Source organism: Cololabis saira, chromosome 14 (assembly GCF_033807715.1).
Source record: "Cololabis saira isolate AMF1-May2022 chromosome 14, fColSai1.1, whole genome shotgun sequence".
Classification (NCBI taxonomy): Eukaryota; Metazoa; Chordata; class Actinopteri; order Beloniformes; family Belonidae; genus Cololabis; species Cololabis saira.
The window spans coordinates 10131399-10146958 of NC_084600.1; the positions used below are offsets into that span (position 1 = coordinate 10131399).

At 41.6% G+C, this 15560-nt stretch overlaps 1 protein-coding gene across 1 annotated transcript; it reads right to left on the reverse strand.

Moving 5' to 3' along the window:
- Positions 1 to 338: 338 nt before the first annotated feature.
- On the reverse strand, positions 339 to 4234 carry LOC133459563 (neurofilament heavy polypeptide-like). The gene is made up of 3 exons (XM_061739629.1): positions 2765 to 4234; positions 2369 to 2500; positions 339 to 2317 (listed from the first exon to the last, which is right to left on the reverse strand). Exons 1-3 carry the CDS (start codon positions 4232 to 4234, stop codon positions 992 to 994), a joined length of 2928 nt encoding a protein of 975 aa, XP_061595613.1. The 3' UTR covers positions 339 to 991.
- Positions 4235 to 15560: the final 11326 nt, after the last annotated feature.

A 15560-nucleotide genomic window follows, 5' to 3' on the forward strand; every position in this document is an offset into this window, starting at 1 on the left:
TAAACATCAGTTGAGGGCTGCAACTCCTCTTTTTAAACTGGAATATCCTGGCTTGAGTGCTGTTGTCAGTGACATAAGTATTTGAAATGAACATGATTTTTAAATGTCTGTTGACATATCGGGGTCATTTTATGATTCGTTTTATTATTGCTCTTACATACAGCTCCTTTAAGTCAGGTTTTTAGGAGAATTGTTCACTTTTTGAGACAAGCACCAAATTTTGCATGAACATTGCCTAGTACCTACTTATGCAGAAAAGCCCGTTAGCCACCTGAAAATCCAAGATGGCGGCCGTTTTTCAAGATGGCTGTCTTATGAAAGCTAAAACAGTTTGTTTGATTTTTTCACTCTTTATTTCCTGTTTCATGTTGCATATTCTCAGCAGTTTATACATAGCAAAGTCATCATTATCCTAACATCGCAGACTGGAAGAGTGAGATACCACAGTTCACCTGTCAGGAGAAGCTGCATTAAGGTGCACAACAAGCAAAATTCAAGTCTTTCATACGGATGTATTTGTAAATATAATATAGACATTTCTATTTCCTTAAATATTGTGTTTTATGTTCAGTGTCTGTTACAATCTTTAGCTTGGCATTGTTATGACATCTTTACCCTCGAAGGCGTTGCAGGCACAACAGGACCCTGCTGTCCAAATCAGGATTCTGTTTAAATGCACTTGTTATCATTAAGGGCAGTTGTCACATTCAGATAAAGAGTTTAGAGCATTCTGCATTCACTACAGTCATACATCTTAAGCTTCAGGGATACATAATGGCCATAATTAGGGAGCAGGGGATTATTTGCAGCAGAAATCAATATTGCTTACATACTGTTACCTGCTTTGCTTTGGACATTAAATTGTCCTTCTAGTACATATCTTTTCTTCTGCTCTCCACCTTCTTATGCCTTTGCCTGACCTTTCTGTCATAGTTCATAGTTCTTTGGCATCTCCTCCTCTCTGCGATAACTGAAACACAGCATTTAAGTCTTACTTTTTGGGCTTCTCATCCTTGCTCTCCTTTGACTCAGCGCCAGAGGATTTCTCAACTTTTTCCTCCTTCACCTCTTTACTTTCATCTTTACTTGTTTCCTTTTTGTCCTCTGTCTTTTCTTCTTTCTTGCTGTCAGTCTTCTCGGGTTCTGCTTTGGGCACAGGCTTTTCCTCTGGTTTCTTCTCCTCTTTCTTGCTCTCTGTCTTCTCTGGCTCTACTTTAGATGCAGGTTTTTCTTCTGGCTTCTTCTCTTCTTGCTTACTCTCTGTCTTCTCCGGCTCTACTTTAGGGACAGGTTTCTCCTCGGGCTTCTTCTCCTCTGGCTTCTTCTCCTCAGTCTTGCTCTCGGGTTCTGATTTAGATGCTGCCTTTGCTTCAGGTTCAGCCTTCTCTTGTTTAGGAGCAGGAGTCTTCTCCTCCTTAGCAGGGGGGGCACTCTCTTTAGGCTCAGACTTTGGGGCGGGTTTGTCCTCAGAGGGCTTGCTAGGAGTGGCAGGTTTCAAAACTTCCTCCTTTTCTGATTTTTCATCTACTTTACTATCTTCCTTTGTGTCGGGTTTGTCTGCCTTCTCCGGCTCTTTCTCCTTGGGTTCCTGCTTCTTCTCTGCAGGCCGCTCTTTCTCCTTTTCTTCCTTGACGGGCTGTGGCTTCTCCTCTTTTTTCTCCTCTTTTACGGTGTCTTTGGGAGGAATGGGCTTGGTTTCTTTTTCTGGAGACTTTGGCTCAGGGCTCTTGGGAGGAGATTTAGATTCAGGTGATTTAGTAGGTGGGGACTTTGACTCATCTCCTGTGGGAGATTTAGCAGGTGATTTAGGCATTGGGGATTTGGCTGCTGGTGATTTGGATTCTGGAGATTTTTGTGGCGATTTAGATTCTGGTGATTTGACAGCAGGAGATTTGGGCTGAGGGGATTTTGGAGGAGTGGATGAATCCTTTTCTTCATCTTCATCTACTTTACCATCTTCCTTTGTGTCGGGTTTGTCTGCCTTCTCCGGCTCTTTCTCCTTGGGTTCCTGCTTCTTCTCTGCAGGCTGCTCTTTCTCCTTTTCTTCCTTGATGGGCTGTGGCTTCTCCTCTTTTTTCTCCTCTTTTACGGTGTCTTTGGGAGGAATGGGCTTGGTTTCTTTTTCTGGAGACTTTGGCTCAGGGCTCTTGGGAGGAGATTTAGATGCAGGTGATTTAGTAGGTGGGGACTTTGACTCATCTCCTGTGGGAGATTTAGCAGGTGATTTAGGCATTGGGGATTTGGCTGCTGGTGATTTGGATTCTGGAGATTTTTGTGGCGATTTAGATTCTGGTGATTTGACAGCAGGAGATTTGGGCTGAGGGGATTTTGGAGGAGTGGATGAATCCTTTTCTTCATCTTCATCTACTTTACTATCTTCCTTTGTGTCGGGTTTGTCTGCCTTCTCCGGCTCTTTCTCCTTGGGTTCCTGCTTCTTCTCTGCAGGCTGCTCTTTCTCCTTTTCTTCCTTGACGGGCTGTGGCTTCTCCTCTTTTTTCTCCTCTTTTACGGTGTCTTTGGGAGGAATGGGCTTGGTTTCTTTTTCTGGAGACTTTGGCTCAGGGCTCTTGGGAGGAGATTTAGATGCAGGTGATTTAGTAGGTGGGGACTTTGACTCATCTCCTGTGGGAGATTTAGCAGGTGATTTAGGCATTGGGGATTTGGCTGCTGGTGATTTGGATTCTGGAGATTTTTGTGGCGATTTAGATTCTGGTGATTTGACAGCAGGAGATTTGGGTTGAGGGGATTTTGGAGGAGTGGATGAATCCTTTTCTTCATCTTCTCCCTCTTCTCCTTTCTCCTCCTGCTCTTCCTCCTTAGGCTCTTCCTCCTTAGCCTCTTCCTCCTTAGCCTCTTCTTCTTCTTCATCCTTCTCTTCCTCTACCTCTTCTTCCTCCTTGTCTTCTTCTTCCTCACCTTGTTCCTCCTCCTCTTTGGTTTCCTCAGCTTCCTCTTCTTCCTCTTCTTTGTTTTCTTCCTCTTCCTCCTCATCTGCTTCCTCTGTCACCTGTGTCTCATCGGTCTGTTCCTCCACGATTACTGTATCAGAGATCTCTTCGGCTTTGACTTTGACATGTCCGGAGATTCTGCTCTCCAGGAAGGATAATGGGGGGCCACCTGACAAAAAATGATTTTCCTCTCCCTCCAGTAACGTTCTGTAAGCAGCAATCTCAATATCCAGGGCCATCTTCACATTCAGCAGCTCCTGATAGTCTCTCAGGTAGCTGGCCATCTCCCATTTGGTGGATTTCAGCTCATTGTCAAGCTGGTTGATGGTTTCCTGTAGTGAGTTAAGGTCATCCTGGTGCCTATCTTCACTCTCCATTCGCTGCCTCTCTAGTGAGTCCTTGGTTCCTCGAAGAGTCTCCAGCTCAATGGTGCGGCTCTGGAGCTGACGGCGGTATTCTGCAATCTCCTCCTGGCTCCCACGGATTGCATCCTGGTTCGTCTTAGCAGTTTCGGATAGACGCTCCATACGCACCTGGAACCATTCCTCTGCGTGGGTCGCGTTCTTTGAGGCGTGACTGTCCAGCTGCGAGCGTATCTCTCGCAGTGCGCCGGTGACATCGGCTTTGACCATGTCTCTCATGTCGAAATTCACCTGTGCGCCCTGGATCTGCGCCATGAGCTCTGCCACCTCTTCCTCGTGGTTTCTCTTGAGAAAATCGGATTCCTCCTCCAGGGCACGGAACTTCTTGTCCAGCTCGAGACGCGCCAGCTGGCAGTCCTCCATGTACTTTTTCATGGCCCGAGCGGCAGCCTCCAACTCTTCCCGGTTTCTCGTCTCATCCTCCAGCCTGCCGCGCAAGTGCTGGATGTCTTCTTCCAGGTGTTCGTGCTCGACGAGCGTACGGGCTTTGTCCCCGGTCAGCTGCTGCAGGACGCCCCTCAGGTCGCTCAACTCACGCTCGTAGTGCTCTCCGACGGCCGTGCGGCCGGCCTGGCTCTGCCGCAGCGCCGCAGCCTCCGCCTCCAGGTTGCGGTTGTGCATCTCCAGGTTGCGCACCTTGTCGATGTAACCGGCGAAGCGGTCGTTCAGAGCCTGCAGGACTTCTTTCTCGCTCCTCCGCGTCATGTCGCCGTTGAAAGCGTCCAGGCTGACGATGGAGACAGAGGGCTGGCTGTAGGCGAGGCGGCGGCGCTGGGAGTGGAAGCCGCTGGAGGAGACGGATGCGGGCCGAGTCTTGCGGTACGAGCTCGGGCCCGTGAAGTGGCAGTCAACGGTGTAACTCATCTTGGCTGGAGCCGGAGGACAAGTGACTGCAGAAGGAGGGAGAGCGCCCAGCTTTTATAGGAGGGAGGGAAACTCTCTAGTCAGCACAAGGACGCACTCGTCTTAAAGAGACATTTTTTTTTCCTCTTCTGAAAAGTACTGCCTGCGCAGGAATAGTTGCATTCACTCTGGGTGTCGAGATGATCCAAAGTGTACATGAGATACAATTATTGATACGTCAAATATAAATAACATGAAGTATAGGCCTACATGTTTTCAAAAACACCTGAGCAAAGCACATATGCTTTGAAAGATTATAATGATGTGAATAATTTTAGGTTTCCTAAAACTGATTATGATTCACTGCACTGGGATGACTTCGAAAAAAAAATATTTAGACATATTTTGCACAAGCTATGGATCCTTATGCAGTGTGAGTGTTGGGAGTATTCTGCTGATGCCGTCTGTAGCTTCATTGCGGCAGTGTGAGTTTGCAGATCATTTCTCCAGGGATCACCTCAACTACTGGGCCATTTTCAATTCCCACTTTTACTACACACAGCTTACCCACAAATAGACACATGCATATATACACAAGAAAGGTTTGGTTCGCCCAGTTATTTTAAAAGAGGAACTTTCCATCTACTGTTTTCTCTGTTTTGATGCTGAATAGGAATTAGATTGACATTTAGGATGCAGGCAAAACCTGGGAGACCCACCCCCATCATAGAAATGAAAATACATTAAAAAAAAAAAAAAAACAGCTGCAGTATTAACAGCAACTTTAAGGTGCATATGTAGATCAGGGTGTGACTTGTGCTACAATGATACAGCATTAACGGAAGAAACTGTCTCTGCTGATGTAAAGGGATGTCTGCTCAAAAAAGAGATTCTGCTCTGAAGAGCATGTACAGCACCTATTGATTACTCAAACTCAGGGTGAGTGAGTTTACTGTGCATACCTTAGAGTACAGGGAATTTGTGTATACAACATTCCCTTGAAATACATGCTGAAGAACGGAAAAATCAGCATAAACTTATTTCTCTTTATCAGCCATTCTTCATTGCTATAAGATTTCATCCACTAAACAAGTTAATTTAATTACGTTTTAACAAATAAACACACCAGATTACACTGCATCTCACCATATTTCACACATCCAGGGGGGTGAAGGATATAAAGGATCAAAATAGCACATAACACATTCGCTCCTTCTCTGACCTGAATGTTTTATTAATGAGGATAATACAGAATAGATAAAACGTGTCAACTGTGATTGTATGTTCACTGCACCTTAGTGCCCTTTTAAAAGAGTATAGTTGTGATATTTGAAATAGATATGTAGAAAATGCTTAAGACCTTCACTTATGAGCAGGTCATTTACCACAGTATCAGTCTTTGAGACCATGACAGTACAAGTGTTGACGTTCTTTTGTGCATTTACGTGCTGTGACACACATGCATGAATACAGTTTTGAACATTTGGAATGAGAGGAAGGGGACTATTTTCAACAATCCTGACCTTGACGGGATGGATGGAAAGACAGCAGCTGAGTGAGACAGGTGAAGAACTGTAAAACAATAACGATCGATGCAGAAGAAAATGACACAAAATAGTAACACCTGTCCCAGGAGGGTTATGTCTTGTGTATGCATAACCTTGCATCCGCATGGTGCAGGGAATATTTGCTGTATAGCGGTGGCTGCCAGGAGACTCCCTGGTTCCCATGGTGGTTTTATTTAAGCTGTGTAGTTATTTGAGACAATAAGAGCTAGGAGGCTGCAGTGAATACACACGAGAAAGACTGCACATATTAGAAAACAGGATGATGAATTGTTGAAGAGATGACAATAAAGGCACAGGGATGTGGGAGGAAAGTGGAACTGAATGCAAGAAGTGAGAGTCACCTTGGGGGAGAGAAAAATGTCGAAAAATGGGTGTCCTGGCAGTGGATGACTCAGCTATAATACAATTAAGGCCTTGGACTGTTACTTCTTTTAAATATAGATGTGTGTGTGTTTGTGTGTTTGTGTGTGTCAGTTTGTGTGTGTCCATATGTATGCAAGAAATTTCAGTAGCATATGACAAAGGCTGGTGATATTCTTTAGTGATGGAAAACCATCCTATTGGAAAGAAAAAAAACAGGAATACACCAAGCCAGTATTAATGTCTGTATATTTAAAAGTTTCCGGCCAAAGGCAGATAGTCTAAACTCTTAATAGTTTTAGGGCTCTTACAAATCCAGTTACTGAAGTTTCTAGAAAAGCATCTAAACTTGATTCTCCTCCAGCACCACCTGCTGGACAGTTAACAGACTGCAGGTGCTATTTGCGGTGCTGTCCACAGGGGGCAGCAGAGCCCCACTGTTGTCGTCTAAAGTCTGAATTATGGTTCCGCATTAAATCGGCGCAGAGCCCACGCCGTAGCCTACGGCGTAAGTTACGCGCCGACGTGCACTCTACCTTGCGCGTCGCCGCGTACCCAACGGCATAGGCTCTGCGCCGGTGCAACGCGGAACCATAAATCAGCCTTAATGTTTACTTCCTGTGTGGTTGTCGGCTCATATTGGATAAACGAGGGAAAGTCAAAGAAGCGGCAACGAAACGACGATGTAAAGTTTTAAGATGTGTCAACCTTCCTCTTTATTGGACTGCTGGACACAAGAAAACAGCGAGTTGGCAAATAAATGTGAGGTAGGTGACGTTAGCCCAACATTTTGGTGTCTGACCAGCTACTTTATTCTTTTTCTTTGCGTCGACTTTAACTATATACTCTTAATGTGTTTATAATAGCGGTTTCTAGGAGTTTGTGAGGTTATCTTACAGTAGCTGCCAATAGCTTTAACGTAAGCTTTTTAAACGCGTCACACATATTTATTAAAAACCTTGCATGAAGTAATTGCTAATTAAGATCTGAGAGCATCAATGTTACGTGTGTGTGTGCGTGCGTGCGTGCGTGCGTGCGTGCGTGCGTGCGTGCGTGCGTGCGTGCGTGCGTGCGTGCGTGTTCAAATCTAGTCATATTTCTTTGACGTGTTAAGACAAAGGTACCGGTACCTTGTGTAAATATTATCTGAATGAGCTCTCCGTTCTCACAAACTCTCTACAAACTGTCTTTTGCCTGCAGCCATTTTGGAAAATGGCAGCCATATTGTTGTTTTATTTGCATGGCTAATGGGGGAGGGGGTGGGGGGTCCCAAGATTATAGTCTCATGTCAAAATACTCAAAATGGGATTTTCCAATTACATTCCAGGTCAAAAAACATATAAAAACGGCTTTTGTGGCAGCCATTTTGGAAAATGGCAGCCATATTGTTTTTTTTGCGTGGCTAACGGGCTTTTTTGAAGAAGTAGACCTGGAACATACTTTGTGCAAAATTTGGCGCTTGTCTCACAAAGTGAACGATCGTTTCACTAATGTGCCTGGCTATATATATGATGTCTATGGTACTGATTATTCGAAGTGGATAAAAAAAAAAAATAATGTACCTAAGACAGGCCCATTGCTTCATATTTTGGAAAATATAATATATGTAATATTATGGTAAATTTAAAATGAGCTAATATTTCGAACCGAAAAAAGAACTGGTCTTGTGCACGGCCTGAGATCACAAACCTAAAAAACGAATTCATCAATTTCATACGATAATTGCATACCTGCCAACACTCCCGATTTAAGCGGGAGTCTCCCGATTTTCAACCATTTCTCCCGCCCTGCTCCCGATTTGTAATTTCTCCCGCTTATCTCCCGATTTTAAAGTGAAATGAGTCAATGGTGTTTCACGTGTCGGGGTTCCTGCATGGATGTATTATATTAACGGGTTCCTGACAAACCTGGCAACCCAACCCAAAAGCACTGCCTACGTCCAAGCTCCGCCCCATGGAGCTGCCAATACGTCAACGTTGCCGCCATATTGGATGTGGCAAGACTGCGCTGTAAACTAATACAAGTGAATGGACTTATTTTCATAAAGCGCCTTTCTACAAAGAAATTTACGTTTTACGTCTCATTTATTCATTCACACACGCACTAATATACTTGGGAAACAGTTAGGCACCAAATATAATATGTTTAATTTTCTCAGATGGCAAAAATAAGAACTTTATCGATCCCACAGTAATTCATGTTATATCAACTATAGAGAACAAGGTAGTGCTGAAAAACAATATATATCCCCCCTCACAAAAACAAGAAAAATAGAGAAACATATTCTCTCATCAGCAAAGCATTACATAAACATATTTTAAAATTTTCAAGTTACAAAATAACATATTTGAACCATTTTTCAGATTTTTTCTGTTATTTTATTGTTTGGAAAATGGTTAAAATATGTTATTTTGTTATTTGAAAATTTGAAAATTTGTTTTGTTTGAGAAAATGCTTTGAAAAAAAGCCTAGGGAAGAGTTGGTGGAGTATCAAGTCATAGCAAGCAAGGATCTCCCACAGGAAGAGAGAGTTGAAGGTTCTGGTTCTTCTAGGGAAAGAGGAGAGCTTTACAAATCTGGCATCACTGATGAAGGCAATACTCCGCATCCCTCACAGCAATGCAAGCTCAGAGAGCTCATTCAGCATGGTGAAAAAGATCCTCACAGAAAACACAATGAGTATGGATAATTCTACTCTTTGCGCACTCCTTTCTTGCTAGATTAACCATACCAGCCCTGGCCACAAGTATGTTCCTCCAAGAAAATGATTGAAGCTGCAAAGTCTGACACCTACAATTACAACAGGTCCTTGGGTGACAAAGGGAACCTGGAAAATTCTACAAATATTGTATTTTATTGTTATTAATACTAAACTTATTTGGCTCCAAGAAGGCTGTAGAATCATTTTGGGAGGTACATTTTAGCACATTTCATTGTAGCTATGGATTTAAAGCTCATTAAAAGTCGCCTTGTTTATATCAGGGCGGGGATGTTGTGAGTGGAGCATTCCAACCGCTACCCCAGAAAATCTCCCTCTTTTTCACAGCCCAATGTTGGCAGGTATGACAATATGGAGATGGGTATAAATCCCCTTTACTTCATATATACATACCGTATTCATGTTTATTACATCCATGGGCTTACCTCCAGCGTGAGGCCGTTTTGGACCGGAAGTGCGCGCAACAAACTTCAAAATAAAACCACCTCCAGCGTGAGGTCGGTTGGGACCGGAAGTGCGCGCAACAAATTTCAAAATAAGAGTTATCGATTTTGTAAGAGAAAACTTTGCGCCTTCATATTTAATCAATTTTGTAACGTGAAAATCTATTTGTTTCTTAAATATATGTAACACTTTTGATGTTGTCAATCCTTTATTTGTGGCATTTACCATGATTACACCAGCAACATATTAATGTTAATGGGATAAACTCCAAGTGCACAGAAGAAATTTCAAATAAATCTTTAACATGCTGCATCAATTTATAAACTTTTAACCTAAGAAAAACCAAACCTTTAACATAAGAAAGACATGTATTCATATGGCACAGGATAAAGACACAGATACCTGGAGTCCCTCTGAAGAGTACTACGCCTACATGAACACATCAATGTACATTTGTTCAGAGACTTAAAAACTCATGCATAACATGTAAGGTAAATGCTTTATTTTTTCTTCCATTTCTATTGTATTAAATTAAATAATTCGACTTTTTTCTCCAATTACATTAAGATCTTAAGAGGCCACCAATTAGGTTGTTATCTATGCTTAAATACAAAATTGTCAACATTTAGGGAGGACAGGAAAAGATAAAACTACAGTCTATTGAAATGCAATAACTCACCTGTGATCTTCATTGTATAACAAAAGCAAATAAATACATATATAATATACTATATAAATATATAATATATTTAATGCAATAAGGAAAACAGATAAAAGTACACAAATTTAAAAAAAAACACACAAAATCACTTGGTTCTATTCAGCTTTTTATTACACAACCCAACCTATTACCCTACTCCTTCACTTGAGCTTTGGTGTAGGTTGAGTATCCTCTGTTATCAACAATCTCCCCACAAAATACCCACATGTCTTCAACACTTTCGAATTTAAATTTGAAATTGTCCAGGATGTCTTCTTTCTCCCGTTCATCAAGCTGGCCAAATTCTGCATCATCCCAAAGCCTTCGGTACTGCCCCAGAACCTCTTCCACTTGTTCCTCTCCCATGGTGAGGACACTTGGAAACTCCACCACCCCTGAAAACCAATTTTGGTTGGTTTCAACCCACTCTGCTGCCTTTTTGCAGTGGTGGAGTATCCTGGCCGCCACTTCATCCTATGAAAAAGATAGAAAGAAAAAAAAAGCAAAAAAAAAAAAGTAGTCTTGCTATAGCAAAACTGCTGTACAAACTGTTATTCTCATGGAAATAACAGTGCATATAAATTAGAAAAATTAGACTTCAAATAGAACTTTTTGCAAAGAATAACTTAGTTTAAAACAGAGAATCATGCATACCACATCCACTGGCATCTCGACAGCTCTTTCAGTGCAAGATTGCTCGCTCTCAGATTGCTGACGCTTTGAATCAGGTTGTGGCTGCTCCTCTGTCTAAAAGGTGTGTGGGGTGGGAGGTGAAGGTGGGGTGGGAGGTGAGGGTGAGGAACACACAAATCTTTTTATTCAATATTCAAAATAATGCAATGACCATGGCTGGCGTTGTAAGGACAACATGTTGATGCATCAAAATACTGATGAATATGCACACCCAACATTGTTCATTCCAGCTTTCTCTAATACTTTGACTAGTATAACATGAGCCCTTCTTCCAATGGGTGAGAAATCACTGACCTCAGTGATGTCATCCATTCTCCTTTTTTTTTTAAATGATACACTGGTGGCACCTCATCTTGCAGCACACCCTTTGCAATGTCTGTCCAGTGGGCAAACACTTTGCCATAGCTCAAATAAAAAGAAAAACAAATATGCTCATAAATGTGCTGTTAATATTTTCAACACAATTAAATGTCAATTTTTTGTGCTCTTACCTTCCAAGTTCCAAATTTTCGAGGAGCCTAACACACCACCACTTTCGCAAAGCTGGCATGTCCACCTGAAAAGAATTTTTTTGCACAGTTGGACAGAGTAGATGTTTACATTTTATTTTGAATATGCAAGTCAACTTACCACGGTGAAATCATAAGGGGCATCCAGAACAGAGTAGAGGGCATACTATGGAGAAAAAAAAGAAGCAATTCCATATCAATAGCTTTAAAGCACATAGAATTAAATAAGACTACTAACATCTCCTACCATCAACATGAAGATCCCACAGTCGTGTCCATATGGCTGTGTCGGAAAACCCTATGATGACAGCAGGGGCGTCGCCAGGTGTAATCCCTTATGGGTTCTGAGCCCAAAGCGCCCCCCGCATAGTGGAGGCCTAAACTGCGTGCGCGCGCACGTGCAAAATTTTTGGGATCTTACGGGTCGGATTGGTTAACTTTGCATGACTTTAAGTCGTTTAAAAACAGATTGACAGCCACAAGCAGCTTCAATGATTATAACAAAAAAGACCATTCCAGATCAGCAGATGAATGCATAGCACAGGATAATAATAACTGCAGGGTGGTGAATAGTGCAACAGGGCAAAGCTCTGTGTATTCCCCTATTCAATTTTAGACAATATAAGGAGTAAAAACTGAATGAGAAACGAGAAAGCCAAAGAAAGTGTCATGACAACAATTATAATTATTATCCTCCTCATTTTATTGCTGCATTCAGCAAAATACCAATGACCTCCAAGTTCCAACTCACTGCATCATATAGGGCTAAACAAACATCCATCTCAGACTGGTATTTATACAAAATGGCAAAATAAATAAATACAATAAATAAGAAAAAACACATGACTGACCAACATAGCAGCATATAAATAAAATTCACATTAAACATTCCCAACTCAGTCCCAATACAAAGACATACTTAATAAAATTACAATAAAACAACTTAAGGTGCCATTACAATCCCAACAATAATAAATGTGGATGCCAAAAATAAGATACTTATTGATGAACATTAAAGTGCAGTATCAAAAAGGGCTATTGGAGAAAAGGAGAAGATGCATATTTTATGCCAACTGCCAATATTTGAGCATTGCTCTCAGAAGAAAAACAATTCAGAACTTAGTTTTTCTTTTCTTCATCCTGGCAAATGTTTCAATAGCATTATCCAAAGTAATGGACGCAGTAACCTCTCTCTCAACATAAAGCATTGCGAGATCTGAGAGACGACTCTCAGTCATTGTTGAGCGCAGATAGGTTTTAATGAGCTTAAGGCGACTGAAGGTGCACTCAGCCTGTGCGCTGCTTGTAGGAATAGTGAGAAATATACGATATAACGTTGCAACGTTAGGATACGCTTCATGCAAGTCATTTGCAATTAGAAAGGGCAGAATCTCTGCTGTAGTAAACCCTGCTCCATCAGGGCTAGGGAACAGTTGTTTGTACACGTCTCTGAACGAGGAATATTCATTCTCAACACATTCTGCATCCAGATCCTCTGAATAAAATTCTGCCAATTCATTGATCCTCTGGATGGAATTCTTATCAAAAAAGTGCTTTTCATTTAGGACCTGAAACTTACTAACTGTGTTTCGAAGGTCTGTGAAACGTGTTTCAAACTGTGTGTCAAATACTTTTAGAATGTGCTCAAACGTCTGCTCTTTAAAACATGACAGAATAGAAGTCAGTCGATGATTTGAAATGGTGTTAAATGGAGATTACATGTGGTATATGCTGTTACCTGTATTTCCAATCCAGTGGTCTCGTGCCACACTCCAGGAAATATCGATTGAGAAAGGTTTCTATAAGTTAAGACATTAACATAGCATCACATAGTTGTCTAGATCATGGTTAGGTTACATGTAAACTATACTGTGTGTCAGTAATTTAGGTCAGGAACAGACCTTTTTCTTTTTTTTGCAGGTTGCCTTTTTTGCCTCACCAAAGAATTTCAAGTTAACCATTTCCTCCAGGGTCTCCTCCTTTAGTCATTCCTCTGTGGCTATTTCTCTGCAATATTCCAGTAAGCGGATGTGCTCACACTGGCTAAAAGTTAACCCACTCCTCAGTGCCATTAAGTGATACTGCCTGCATTCTTCAAGTTCACACTGTGTCATGTCTGGGGGTAAGGTGTGGACCCAAACGCAGGAGAGCAGGAGGCAGGAGTTGGCAAAAAAACAGATTTATTCCACAAAATCAAAAGCGCTGCTGAGCAGGATCAAGAAACGGAACAAAAACAGGAATCCAAAATAACCAGAGACATAGAGGGAACAAACAGTACGGTCCGACAGGGAACAAGGGAATGACAAGACCAGATATACACAGGGGATAACGAGACATGACGAGACACAGGTGCAGACACAATCAGGGCAGATGGGATACAGGCGGGGCAAGACAGAAACTGAAAGCTGGGGGGAATGTCAAACCTTGACACACTGCACCTTATGCAGGTGGCCCCAGGTTTTTTTTTGCACATGAATAGGCACTGAAAATCCATGGGATGCTTTTTGTACAGCAGATATCACATTTGTTGCATCCACACAGATAGCCCTCAACACACTGTCACAGGTTTTTTTCTTTCTGTGTTTCCTGTGAATGTGATTGTTCAAATTTTTTGCAAGGCAGATTAGGCCGCAATGAGAACATTTTGCCTTCTTATAACTTGTAGTGTGCTGGATAGAGTAGGAGGTGGTAGGCTGGGCAGCGGAGGAGGTGGTAGGCTGGGCAGCGGAGGAGGTGGTAGGCTGGGCAGCGGAGGAGGTGGTAGGTGGGGCACAGGGAACATCTTGTGGAAGAGTGGATGGTGGAAGAAGGAGGGGGTTGGGTGCAGCAGATGTGTTCAAAATTTGACAAGTCTCCAGATGTTTCTCCATGTCCGTTCTTCTTATGATGGTTTTATCACAAATGAGACAATGGAAATGTGAGGTGCTTCTGCAGTTTAAACTGCATTTGCAGATCTTTTGGTCTAGGAGGAAGTCAACAAAAGGTTAAATTTGACAATGATTAAAAGGATATATGAGCACATGAAAACACAGACACATTCACATACACATACCTTTGAATGTGATGGCATTTTTGAAATGTACATCCAGATGTTTATGGAGCCTTCCTCTTTGGCTGGGTTTATATTTTGGGCAAAGGGGGCAATGAAAAAGCTTGCAACAAACTGTGCAGCGCTCCACTTTATAGCCCTCACTCGATGGAAAAATGGAGCGATGCATCTACATAACACAAAAAAGTGATCAAATATGTTATTTCAGTTGGTAAAAATGTATACCGTGTGAAGCAAGTTAAACAGCTTCGGACTGATTGTGATGTTACATACAGTAGGCTATTTTGCAAAAACTTTGCAAAAAGTGTCATATCACTAACACCACGGCACAAACGCGCCTCGTAATAAGTCATACCTTGTTTATGACAGGTAACACTACACAAATGCAAATATCGTAACACCTATAGGATAATCAACCGAGCTACAAATTGATTTATCAACGGTATAATGCACACGACCAGGAGGAGGCGGGTCAGCAAAACCGCAGAGAAGCGGATCTTGCAGATCTGAAAGCTAGATGCTGAATGCAATTTAGCCTATAAAACTCGTATTTTGTTCAACATTTAGCTATGTCTCAAATTCATTATTTAACGCATTAGAAATAAACCCCTGAATCACTATGGGCCCCTGAGCAGTGCCCTTAACCCCCTAACTGTTCCCCAAGTGCTGGAAAAATGGCAGGTCCTAGTCCAACTGGTGGTGAGTTAAAAGCATAGACAATTTTGGTGTATTTTATCAGAATCAGAATCATGTTTATTTGGCCAGGTCAGGTCAGACATGGAATTTGATTCGGTTGTTATCGCTCACTCTACAGCAAATAGGTAAATAGGTAATAGACAAATGACAGCTCTTATTAACATATATACAATTTTTAAAAAGTGAAAGGTGCAGCAGAATGAGGTAAATATGATTATTGGAAGATATATACAGAGAATTAAAGATTATTAAAATATATATATATATGAATTATGAATAAAGTGGCTTAGAGAAAATAATGAGAACAAACAAAACAAAAATGTTACTTTTGGACATTTTTGGGGGGCCTAAGTGAGTTAGAAACAGCATTACTCATTAATATCATTTATGTTTAGTATAAACCAGCACATTTATATTGCACCTGCAAAATGTTGTATTTCCATGCCTTCTTACTCATGTATCACCACTTTATTAGTAAATCGAAGTTTTAGAAAGTCTGCTGAAATGACTCCATGAGTCAGACATGTATTATTAAGTGATTTGCTTATTTTATTTTATTTTTTTAAGCAACTAACATCAATAACTTACATTTTTTTATTTGCGTAATGT